This window comes from Chiloscyllium plagiosum, chromosome 25 (assembly GCF_004010195.1).
Source record: "Chiloscyllium plagiosum isolate BGI_BamShark_2017 chromosome 25, ASM401019v2, whole genome shotgun sequence".
In the NCBI taxonomy this organism is placed as follows: domain Eukaryota; kingdom Metazoa; phylum Chordata; class Chondrichthyes; order Orectolobiformes; family Hemiscylliidae; genus Chiloscyllium; species Chiloscyllium plagiosum.
The window spans coordinates 46,714,294-46,726,601 of NC_057734.1; the positions used below are offsets into that span (position 1 = coordinate 46,714,294).

The window sequence follows — 12,308 nt, forward strand, 5'->3', positions numbered from 1 at the left end:
ACAGCGTAGGAGGTTGAGGGATGACCTTAGAGGTTTAAAAAACCATGAAGTGTGTAGACAAGGTGAATGGCCGGGGGTAGGGCGGAATTCAAGACCTGGGTGCATACAATTTGAAAATAGATGAGAAAGGTTTAAAAAATAAATTGGGGATTTGTTTTTACCTTTACATGTGTGAAGTGAACTCCCAGAAAAAGAGGCAGCTGTGAATACAATTACAATGTTTAAAAGACATTTAGACAAGTACATAAATAGGAAATATTTGGATGAATGTGGACCAAGCGGAGGCAGGTGCGATTAGATTAGTTGGGAATTATGGTCGACACGGATTGGTTTAACCATAGGGTCTGTTACTGTGCTGTATAACATTATGACTAACTCTCGCTATCACTGAATTCCTCCATGCTCACAACTCCCCAGATCACTGTCACCTCATCCAGACTAAACTCTTCCTTATCTCTAGAAATCCTCTCTCACCTCAGAACCATCACTATCTCGGGTATCACAAACATCTCTGTAATACCCTTCAATCTCCTCCCATCTCATCATCCTCACGATCTCTAATCTTGACAACCTCTACAAATCCGTCCTTCTCCACAGTAAACACTGATGCCACTCGTTTAGTATCCCCCCCAACAACCATAATCTCCTATGTCTCCACACATAGGCTGCCTTGCTGATCTTTAAGGTAGCCAATTCTCTCTCTAGTGACCCATTTGGTCTTAATGTATTTCTAAAAACCCTTTCCCTATTCCTTACCTTATTTGCCAAAGTGGTGTCCTGTCCCCTTTTTGCCTTACTTATTTTATTCTTAAGTATACTATTCTTGCCTTTATACTCGAAGGATGTTTGTGATTTTTTGGATTGGAATAAATGCAAAATATTACATCTTGGTAAAACAAACAAGGGCAGGACTTACACTGATTAAAGGTTGGGCCTCGGATAGTGATATGGAACAAAGAGACCGAGGGGTTCTGGTCTTTGAAGTATGTGTCACATGCAGACAGGGTGGTTCAGAAGGGGTTTAGCACATTTGCCTTCTGGGACAACACTACTATCATAGGGCAAGCCAGACAGAGAACAGCCAGGGAATTCCTAGAGGCATGGCATTCATCCACAAAATCCATCAACAAACACATCGACCTGGACCCAATATACCAACCTCTACAGCGGACAGCTGAAACTGACAACTGGAAGCGGCAGGGACAGACCACTAGAAACACCGGAGGAAACATCAAAGAAGCGCTTCGCAGGAGGCTCCCAAGCACTGATGATGTCGCCTAGCCAGGGGACGAAACGTTTGCAACAAAAACTTCTAGCTCGACGAACAGAACCACAATAACGAGCACTTGAGCTACAAATCTTCGCACAAACTTTAAAGAGAATTTTTGCTAGAGATACTCAAAAGGAGAAGTTGGTAAGCATTGAGTTTTACATTACAGAAAACTCTTCAGCACATCTTGCCTGTTCTGGCTCTTTCAAAGAGCTATTGAATAAGTTCAACTTCTTTGCTCTTCACAATAGTTCTGCAAGTTTTGACCCTTCAAGATAGAGATACATATATATTTAACCGAGCATATAAAACTGCCGTTCTGGAATTCATAACCCAGTCACACTATCCTATCAATATAATGTGAGCCTCTTATTCCTTAAAGATATTCATTACTCAAAGCTCCCATTTATTCAATAGAGTAATTGTTGAGCAGGTATTGCCTCCAGATGCTAAAAGAAAAGAAGGGATTCATCAGCTAATGCCTTTCGTTAAAATTTTGTGGTCTCTTTGAGACAACAGAAGGACACTGTATCCCTTGTTTAAATATGACCTCCAAAAAAAACCTAACTGAACCAAATTTCATTTCATATCTCAAATTACTTACCCAACATTTCTGGTTTGTCGCTCGTGGCAGGCATTTTTAACTTGAATGTGGAACTGATCTTTAAATTGGAGACAGGCTTCAGGTATGTAACACTGCAACAATATTAAAAACCGACTGTTGTCATTGACCGTTTAGCTAATTAAGGAATAGTTACATAGAGTCATTCACATAGTCAGGTAGCTATCAGCTAGTGTCCTAACTCAGATCATTCAGCAAGGTTATTTTTAACTTTAGCCACCCATGTTTAACTACTCCAATGGAACATGATGTTAGTAACAAAATCTGAAATTTCTATTCTTTTATGACAGTACAGCCAGTTACTTTGAGTGTCCTATGATGGCTCAGTTGATAACACTCTTGCTTCTGAAAAACAAAGTTCCAGTTTCAAGTCCAGGTTCAGAATTTGAGCAGAAAGCTCAAGACTGACACTCCAGTGTAGCACTGTTGGAGATACTTTCTTTCATATGTTATAACGTTGCTCCATCCATTTTCAGGTATAGTTAAAAATTGATTTTGAAGAAATGCTGGAGTTATTTCTAATGTTCCAATTAATATTTATCTTTCAACAACACCACGAATACAGATTAGCTGATCACTGTCACATTTCTGTTTATAGAAGTGAGCTGTGGAAACTGGCAGATAGAGGATTAAACATCACAGTCCATAACTGCTTGATAAGCATGCATGTCAATGACATGCATCCTATATCTGTCCCAGTTAAATATTGCATACATGCACACTATCTTGCAACTGGTACAACTTGCAAAGCACGAAGTTGCTCTCATGTATTTGTTCACTTATTCCATCTGATACTGAAGCCTGCAATCTAAATTCCTCTCCACTCACACACTTAAATAATTGATGAGACCCAGCTAGCCCTGAAGACAAAGTATTACTTACCCCTGTAAAGTTTAGCAGATTATTCATCCATTTTCTGCACCGGACCTAGGTTCTGGTGTGGACCACATTTCTTTTAACCTGTGCTGCAACCTTCATCCAGGCCACCTTGCTCAGATGGGAGTGCCATCCCACTGTTGCTTCTAAGAACTGGACCTCCTGCCATCCCTTGCTAGCCTGGAGGAGAACCTACAGTGGTGCAGCACTGAACTGTGGAGCCTCTTTTTGTCTGCTCTGGGACACGACTGATGATGGTAGCACCAATGGCTTCCTGGATTTTGAACCTTGTGTGAGATAACAGCAGAGGCTTCAAATTTCTGCTAGTCCTTGCTGAATGATTTGCCACGCTCCTCAACTATGCATAGCTAATTTGTGTACTGCCAAGTAATCACTTGTGACGAGCAGTCTCATCTGTGAATGAAAGTGTGGGACATATCCAGTCCCATCACTAACAACCACATCCAATGGAAGGTTCTGCCCAGTAGGCCAGTAAACCTTACCTCTTCTGCCAGGCACACAATCTTCATCCCTTTATCTTTACATTTACATTTATTAACAGGCAGTATTAAGAAAAAAAATCCAAGCTGACTACATGAGATTAGCTAGATTACAAGATACCCTCTCTGTGCAAAATCCAGTCTGGTTACTTTCACCATCATCAGCAATCACTCGCTAATGAGTATGATTGTCCACCTAGGAAATTTTCTGTCACTGGTCTTGAGCTCTGTGGGTCCTTGCATGGCTGATGGGCCTGATTCTAGAGCTGCATTTGTGACCACACCTGATCCAGCAAAATTGGTTTTGCGCTACCATGACTTCAATCTGGTGCTGTTGGCTGCTTAAAGGACATTAATGTTAGTACAACTGTTCTCCCAGGTGATGGTATTCCAAAAGGGTCTTGTAATGGCATCTATACGCAGTCCAAGTTTTGGAGCCATATAGCAGAGTCAGGAAAGATGACTGTCTTATACACAAGCATCTTGATATCAGCATGGATGTCACAATCAGAGAATCTCTTTCCCTGGCACTTGCAGATTGGACGTGATGTTGACTCTCCAAATTAATGTCAGTCTTAGGTGAGTGAAATCTTGCACAGAATTGTGGGAAAATGGTCATATGGAACTTAAAGAAACTGAGAAAAAGGGAAATGTTCCATATTTGGGGGCATTTCTCAGTTGATCCTAATGAAAGGATGAACCAGAACTTGACCAGGGATGGGTTGGTAAAGGATGTGAATAATCTTGAGGTTGAGACTCAGGACCATTCAGCCTCAAAGTGAGCATTGCAGCTACACTTGGTACACTTCTGACTTTTTTCTCATTTATTTCCCATAATGAGACAGAGACTAATGTTTTTTAGATTAGATTACTTTACAGTGTGGAAACAGGCCCTTCGACCCAACAAGTCCACACCGACCCACCGAAGCGCAAACCACCCATACCCCTACATTTACCCCTTACCTAACACTACGGACAATTTAGCGTGGCCAATTCACCTGACCTGCACATCTTTGGACTGTGGGAGGAAACCAGAGGAAACCCACGCAGACACGGGGAGAATGTGCAAACTCCACACAGTCAGTCGCCTGAGGCGGGAATTGAACCTGGGTCTCTGGTGCTGTGAGGCAGCAGTGCTAACCACTGTGCCACCATGCCGTCCTTGGTATGCTTCTGCAAAGGCATTAAGCAAGGTTCAAAGAATAATTTCTAAGAGAACGGAGACAACATTGTCATCCACATACTAAAGTTCCACAAGCAAGTTCAGTGTTTCTTCCTTCTTGGATTTCAACCGGTTGAGGTTGCAAGGTTTTCTTTCCATCCTGTAAATAATGTCCACACCACTGGGAGGCCTGTTCTTGACAAAATGAAGACTTGATAAGATTAAGAACTCTGGTGATGAAGATGAGAAAAAAGTGGGGCCAATGTCACATCCTTGCTTGACTCCTGTCTTGACCTCAAACAATGATGTTATATTACAGCTGGCGAGGACCATCACCAATATCTTATCATGGAGGAGGAGAAGGAGGATGTTGATAAGTTTCACTGGACAAGATTTTGACAGGATCTTCCACAGTACATCCCCATTGACGGAGTCAAAAACCGTGATTGGGTAAACAAAAGCTATAGAGTGGTTGGTGTTGTTCCTGGCATTTCTTTTAGCGTAATCAAGCTGTGAAAATCATGACCATCTTTCCAAGGTGTTGTTGGATTTCACATTGACTAATGAAGGATTTCCTCAGAGACTGGGAGAAGGAGCCTTATGAGGATTTGGGTGATAATTTCCCAATAATCGAGAGTAGGGAGATTCTTTGGTAATTTCCACAGTCCACTTTGTTTCCTTTCTTGATGTTAGTGGCGAATGTGGCAGCATCTCTGAGATCAGCATTGATTTCTTCTTTGTCCAAGATTTTCAGGAACAGTTGATGGAGATGACAGGTGAGCTCTACTCCTCAATGTTTGGAAATCCTCACTGGAATCCACTCTACTCTTGGAGCTTTTCCATTCTTCATGTGTCTAATGATGACTGCAACTTCTGCCACATTAACTGGGAGTCCAAGATCATCTTTGATAGGGGAATGCCTCAAACATGTCCTTGTTAACAACTGGAATTCTTTGAAGTATTCTCTCCATCAGCTGCTATTTGCTCTGGTCTCTCAAAAGAGTGCCATCCTTACTCCACACTGGTTTGAGGTGAAGGGTGTTGGGTCAGTATATTGCCTTGGTGATACTGAAGAAACCGCTGGCGTTCTGCTAGTCAGCAAGGAGTGGCAGTTTCTGAGCCTTCTCAATCCACCATTGTGTAACTGTTTTTGATTTCTTGATTTCCCTCCTTTTTATTTGTAACTTCATCTTTGTTTGAGGAATTCTACTTCTCATCTCACAAGTGATGTTATTTTGCCAGGCATGAAGAGCTCTCCTCTTCTTAATAATGAGGTCTTAGGTGATGATGTCATTCTCTGCAAACCAGTCTTGCTAATTTGTCTTATAGCCAACGGTTTCTTCACATGATGATTATCTTCAGCTCTTTCCATATTTCCTCCACTCCATTAAAATGAACTTTTTTGGAGATTTTGGTGAAGACATTGTTGGAAGTACGCCAGCCTTCTTGGCTCTTGAAGCTGCTCAACTTTAAGCTTTTTATGATTTATTTCTTCATCTTCAGCTGTTTCTAGTGGCCCTTCATGAATATTGAAGAACCAATGAGCCAGTGGTCTGTCCAGTAGTTATCTGTACCAGTCATTGCTTTGATAACGAAGACATACTTTTGGTCTCAGGATTGAACAATGATGCAGTTAATCATATGGTGCTGCTTTGATCATGGAGACCTCCAAGAAGGCTTGAACTTGTCTTTTTGGCAGTGATGGCTGGCTAGTGTTCTGCACTGTCAGTGAGCAAGAAAGATCCACCTGGAGTTGCAGCTCTCGACTCCTTCTTTTCTGACGGTTCCTTCCCAGAGTTGGGCACCCTTTCCAATCCTGGTGTTCAAGTTCCCAAAGAAGATAATTTTATCTTCCTTAGAGAGATGGCAAGTGTGCAGTCCACATTCCCCTCACACCTATACTTTGAAACCAGGAGACAATGGCTCAGTGGCATTATCACTGGACTTTTTATTCAGGTATTGTTCTGGGAACCAATGTTTGAATTCTGTCATGCCAGGTGGTGAAATTGAATTCAGTTTTTGAAAAAAATACTGGAATTAAGAATCTAATGATTATCAATTTCTGTTAATTGGTGGAAAAACAATCTGGTTTACTAATGTTCTTTTAGGAAGAAATCGGTCGTCCTCATCTGATCTAGCCTAATGTGACCCACACCAACAGCAATGTGGTTAACTGTTAACTGCCCCTGGGCAATTAGAGATGAGCAATAAATGCTGAGCTAGCCTACGACGCCCACATCCCGTGAATGAATATGCAAAAAAAATCGAGTTCCTCACCTTAACTCCCTAAAGATAAATCAGCAATGCCATTAATATCAGTAAACCACAATTTCTCTATTAGCTGATATTGATTCAGTTACCTTCAAAAATGTTAATTTGATTCATAACTTTTACCTAGAACAGGTACCAAATTAGGACTATCTATAGAATTAAAATGTAGAATGCTTTTTTTTAAAAAACCAGATGTTTGGAGCTCAATATTTAATTTTCAAAATAATTAAGCTAAACAATGAAAAAACATGTTTGGTTCATTTAAAATTGCATCTGTAGTTGTTCATGACATTTTGGAAGGATAGGAATGCTGGAGGTGACTTGTGGTGGGAAGCAGAATAAGCGACTCCTAACTACTCATTCTAGGCTTAACGAGTCTCCAATCGAACTAATGTCAGTTCCTCACTTCCAGAAATAAACACAGCTGCAGCATTCTCATTCAGCTTTCAGTTCTCAGAGACTACCCGAGTCTTCAGTTACTCCTGATGCTACCAGCATTAACAAGATAAATCCAGCTGTCACTGTACAACATTTATATCGCAGGCCATATCAATCTTATCTCAACCAGAAACACGTCACCTCCCGCACCAGATACACTGCAACATTTGAGAGACAGCGACAACGTTAAAACTCTCAAAGACAAATCGTGACCTTGGGAAATTTGGAAATGATTCGGTCCCTGCTAACTGGTGGGGCATGTAAGATCTCGTTGCTCATCCTTTTTCCACTCGATGTAAAATGCTTCCGATTATTTTTCTGCCTTAAATAGAGAGAGAGAGAGAGAGAGATTAGTAAGAGCAAGCAGCAATTCTTATCCATGCAGTTCGCGCACAGAGGAAGCAGGGCATTTTCAGTAGGAGGATGCACCAACTCCGGTCTCAGCATGGGGGGTGCGCAAAGGCAACGACACCAGCTAACCTCTTACTAATCTGAAAGCATTAAAGAAAGGTTATCGGATTCAACATCAGCGCTAACTTACCAGCTCCCAACACAGCCACCTGTTGCAGTTTCTACGGCAACAGGCGTCTCGATCGCTTCCAACGTTGACGTCAGGAGAGGAGGAGCTTTTCTTAACTCTTGTATGATTTCTTCTTACTGGATTCGAAATGCTGAGTTTTTTCAGCATTTCAGGTTTCTAGCATCCACAGTATTTTGATTTTAGAAACATAGAAAGTTAGTGCTCCAATGTCCCATTCGCTTTCTCTCTACAGTATACCCCTGGATTTCTTCAACAGCCAAGTGCCACATTCAGCTCCCTCTTGTACATGGTAAAAACAATGACTGCAGATGCAGGAAACCAGTCTAATGAACTGGTCGCGACGGCTTCCTGTGGGAAAGAATTCCATAGGTTCACAACTCTCTGAATGAAGTTAAAAATCACACAACACCAGGTTATAGTCCAACAGGTTTAATTGGAAGCACACTAGCTTTCGGAGCTACGCTCCTTCATCAGGTGAGTGTGATTTTTAACTTTGTACACCCCAGTCCAACACCAGCATCTCCAAACTCTGAGTGAAGAAATTCTTCCTCACCCTATTCCTGAATGGCTTACCCAGACTTCAGGAACATTCTTCCTGCATCTAGCCTGTCCAGTCCCATTAGGATTGTATATGTTTCTATGAGATCTCCCCTCATTTTTCGAAATTCCAGCAAGTACAAGCTCAGTCGAGCCACTCTTTCTACATATGCCAGTCCTGCCATCCCAGGAGTCAGTCTGGTGAACCTTCTCAAAAGTGAGAATGTCCTTCCTCAGACTAGGAGACCAAAACTGCACAATCCTCAAGGCGTGGCCTCACCAAGGCTCTGTATAACTGCAGCAAGACATCCTTATTCCTATACTCAAATCCTCTTGCTATTGTTACAAAGTCAAAAGAATGTATGGTCACTTTAAGAGAGAATGGGCTTTTTTCTGAGCTGAGAGATTGTGACACAACATCTGTGACCAGCTGACAGGTGCAGAGAGTGCAGAAAATTGTTGGTATGTAACAATCAGCTTGAGGTTGTGTTCTGATGTTAAGGCAACTGGATTTGTATTTAACCAATTAATTTAAATTATACTCAGGATACCAAAATTCAATTGAATTTGAATTTGATTGTATTGACAACATTGGAACAATGACAGGATATGAGCCTTGGATGTAAAAAAAGGAAGGGCATTTTGAAATTTAGTCAGAGCTAACTGTCCATCGAATGTGAAAGCACATATCACCTGAAAGGATTCTTAAAAGAAATCTCTCAAACGGCACCATCTATTAAAGGACCAAGGAATTTTATACAAAGACACTTGCAGTTAAAAAAAATTCATAGAAGACAGCCCAGGGAGAAGACTGCAGAATTGGAAGGACAGAAGGAAACTGCAGAATTGGAAGGACAGAAGGAAACTGCAGAATTGGAAGGACAGAAGGAAACAGCAGATTTGGAAGACTGGAAGGAAGAAAGACAGCATAAAAGACTGAATGGACTTTGAGAGATTAAGTTAATTTTTAATGATTGTGTTACTAGAGCTGCATTTTATAAAGTTGGGGTTAGATAGTGATTAGTTTAGAAGAAGGGGGCTCAGCTTTGTTAATAGTTTTTGTTTAGTATTCACTGTTAAGAGTTAGGAAAATAAATTGTTATTTTTTCTTTAAACACTGGCAATCAGGAGTTTTCTTTCACTCACAATACATTTTTAATAAATTATGATGTCAGGTTATCTGGGTGTTTTAGTTTTAATTAGCAGAGAGGTTCGACCTCCTCGTCGCAACATTATGAAGGCCAACATGCCACTAGGTTTCCTCACTGCTTGCTGAGCCTGCATGCCAACCTTTGTTGCATCTCACCTTTTCCTAAACTGCCACCATTCAGATAATAACCTGCCTTCCTGTTTTTGCAATCAAACTGGATAAATGTGCATTTATCCACATTATATTGTGCTTAGAGGCAGTGAATGTGAGATTGTAAGATCCTAAATGAGCATTTTGCATTGGATTTCATCCAGGAAAAGGATATGGAGGATAGTGAAATTTGTGGGGAGCATGCTAATATGCTAGGGCATTTTGAGATCAAGAAAGAAGTGATGTTGGATCACTTGAAGACCATTAACATGGATAAGTTCCCAGGGCTCAATGGCATCTACCCGAGGTTACTGAGAGAGACAAAAGAGGAGATTGCTGGTGCTTTGACCAAGATCTTTGTAGCCTCGCTGGCCACTGGAGAAGTCCTGGAGGAGTGGCAAGTAGCTAGTGTTGTTCCTCTGTTCAAGAAGGGAAATAGGGAGACTTCAGTAAACTACAGAGAAGTGAGTCTCACATAAGTGGTTGGAGAGAATCCTTAGGGATAGAATTAATGCACATTTGGAAAAACATGACCTAATTAGAGATAGTCAGCATGGCTTTGTGCAGGGCAGATGCCTGCCTTGAAGAAGTTTTCCTCCTCTCTCTACAAGAATCTCAGGGAGTCCCTGTCCTACTGCAACTCCCAGGTCATTTCCTCTGCCCTGAAGTTCTTCAACCATGTCCTGAAACAGACTCGCTACCACAGCCACATTTGCTTCCTCAGTGCCTGCCTCCGTAACCAACTCATCCCACACGGACTCCGGACCACCTTTAAACCAGCAGAGTTCGGATCCGAACAGGACAAACAGTACAGACTGCAGATTCAAAAACACCAGCAATGGTTCTCCTTCAAGATCCTCCGCTCCACGCTCGCAGCAATGCACCGGCATCTAACCTCTCTACAGTCAACCCTGCCTCAGCTGAGGGTCACACTCTCTCAGAACTGCAAAGGACCCCTTCTGTCCTACATCCCCAGGAGAATTCATCCTCTCAACAAACAGTATTTCAACTCCGTCTCAAACATCAAAATCTGTAAGTACATCAAACTTTTTTCTATCCACCTCCATAACCACCACTCCTCAAACATTCAAGAAGATGCCCCCGGCCTCTGGAACTGCTCGGACACCATTAGCCATGAGGCTGGTGCAGCCACCATCCCCACGCAGATTGATGACGTCACTTCCACCCCCATTATGGCCGCTTTCACAGCCACTTCCGCCCCCTCACAATTCCTCATGCACCACACGCGACATCACTTCCGCCCCTCACACCATCGCTGATGTCACACACTCAGTGACTTCCGCTGTCACCATCCCTGCCGCTCCAGAACCCTGAGGGGAACACCACCCCTGCTCATAACTCCACCCCCATTTCCCCCACCACCACACCCACTCAGTTATAGGTTCTGTCCCCACTCCAAGCTCCACACCCACACCAGATCCCAGCTCCCAGCCCTGCCGGGTTTTCACCATCCCTCCAGACCTCCCCCTCACTGAGGACGAACAATCAGTCCTCAGCAAAAGACTCACCTTCATCCCCCTCTGCCCACGCATCAATAAATTTAATACACGCCGTGACGTCGAACACTTCTTCTGCCGCCTCCGCCTCCGAGCTTATTTTCACAATCAGGACTCCTGCACACCTTCCGAGGACCCCTTCGCCCGCCTCCAACACACTCCATCCACCTGGACACCCCATGCTGGCCTATTACCCGCCCTCGACCTCTTCATTTCCAACTGCCGCTGGGACATTAACTGCCTCAACCTGTCTACCCCTCTCCCCCACTCCAACCTCTCACCCTCACAACGCGCTGCCCTCCACGCCCTCTGCTCCAATCCCGACCTCACCATCAAGCCAGCAGATAAAGGGGGCGCAGTGGTAGTCTGGCGCACCGACCTCTACCCCACTGAAGCCAGATGCCAACTCGAGGACACCTTCTCCTAACACCCCCTCGACCATGACCCCACCCCCCCCATCTCCAAACCATCATCTCCTAGACTATACAGAACCTCATCACCTCAGGAGATCTCCCATCCACAGCTTCCAACCTCATAGTCCGGGAACCGCGCACTGCCCGGTTCTACCTCCTTCCCAAGATCCACAAGCCTGACCATCCTGGCCGACCCATTGTCTCAGCATGCTCCTGCCCCACTGAACTCATTTCTACTTACCTCGACACTGTCCTATCCCCCCTAGTCCAGGAGCTCCCCACATACATTCGAGACAACATCCATGCCCTCCACCTCCTCCAAGACTTCAGTTTTCCTGGCCCCCAACGCCTCATCTTCACCATGGATATCCAGTCCCTCTACACCTCCATCCGCCATGACCAGGGCCTCCAAGCCCTCCGTTTTTTTCCTCTCCCGACGTCCCCAACAGTACCCTTCCACTGACACTCTCATTCGTTTGGCCGAACTGGTCCTCACTCTTAACAATTTCTCCTTCGAATCCTCCCACTTCCTCCAGACCAATGGGCACCCGTATGGGCCCCAGCTATGCCTGTCTCTTTGTTGGCTATGTAGAACAGTCCATCTTCCGTAATTACACCGGCACCACTCCCCACCTCTTCCCCCGCTACATCGATGACTACGTTGGCGCCACCTCATGTTCCCGCGAGGAGGTTGAGCAATTAATCAACTTCACCAACACATTCCACCCTGACTTTAAATTTACCTGGATCTCTGACACCTCCCTCCCTCCCTGGACCTCTCCATCTCCATTAATGACGACCGACTTGACACCGACATTTTTTACAAACCCAACTACTCCCATCCCATGGATTATACCTCTT

The 12,308-nt window shown here is 43.6% G+C and overlaps 1 protein-coding gene and 1 long non-coding RNA gene across 6 annotated transcripts in view; one reads left to right on the forward strand and one right to left on the reverse strand.

The window, feature by feature from the left end:
- Positions 1-12,308, reverse strand: part of rab36 (RAB36, member RAS oncogene family) — an 81,271-nt gene that overhangs the window by 43,437 nt on the left and 25,526 nt on the right. For 3 of the 5 annotated variants that reach the window (XM_043716095.1, XM_043716099.1, XM_043716096.1), the window contains exons 2-3: positions 7,353-7,461; positions 1,875-1,966 (exon numbers count right to left, since the gene is read on the reverse strand). In XM_043716095.1, the coding sequence (XP_043572030.1) occupies positions 1,875-1,966; positions 7,353-7,461 (201 nt within the window). The other 2 variants (XM_043716097.1, XM_043716100.1) reach the window with 2 other exon arrangements.
- On the forward strand, positions 8,648-9,320 carry LOC122562841. Its single transcript, XR_006315426.1, has 2 exons — positions 8,648-8,679; positions 8,764-9,320. It is a non-coding gene; the product is annotated as an uncharacterized LOC122562841 (long non-coding RNA).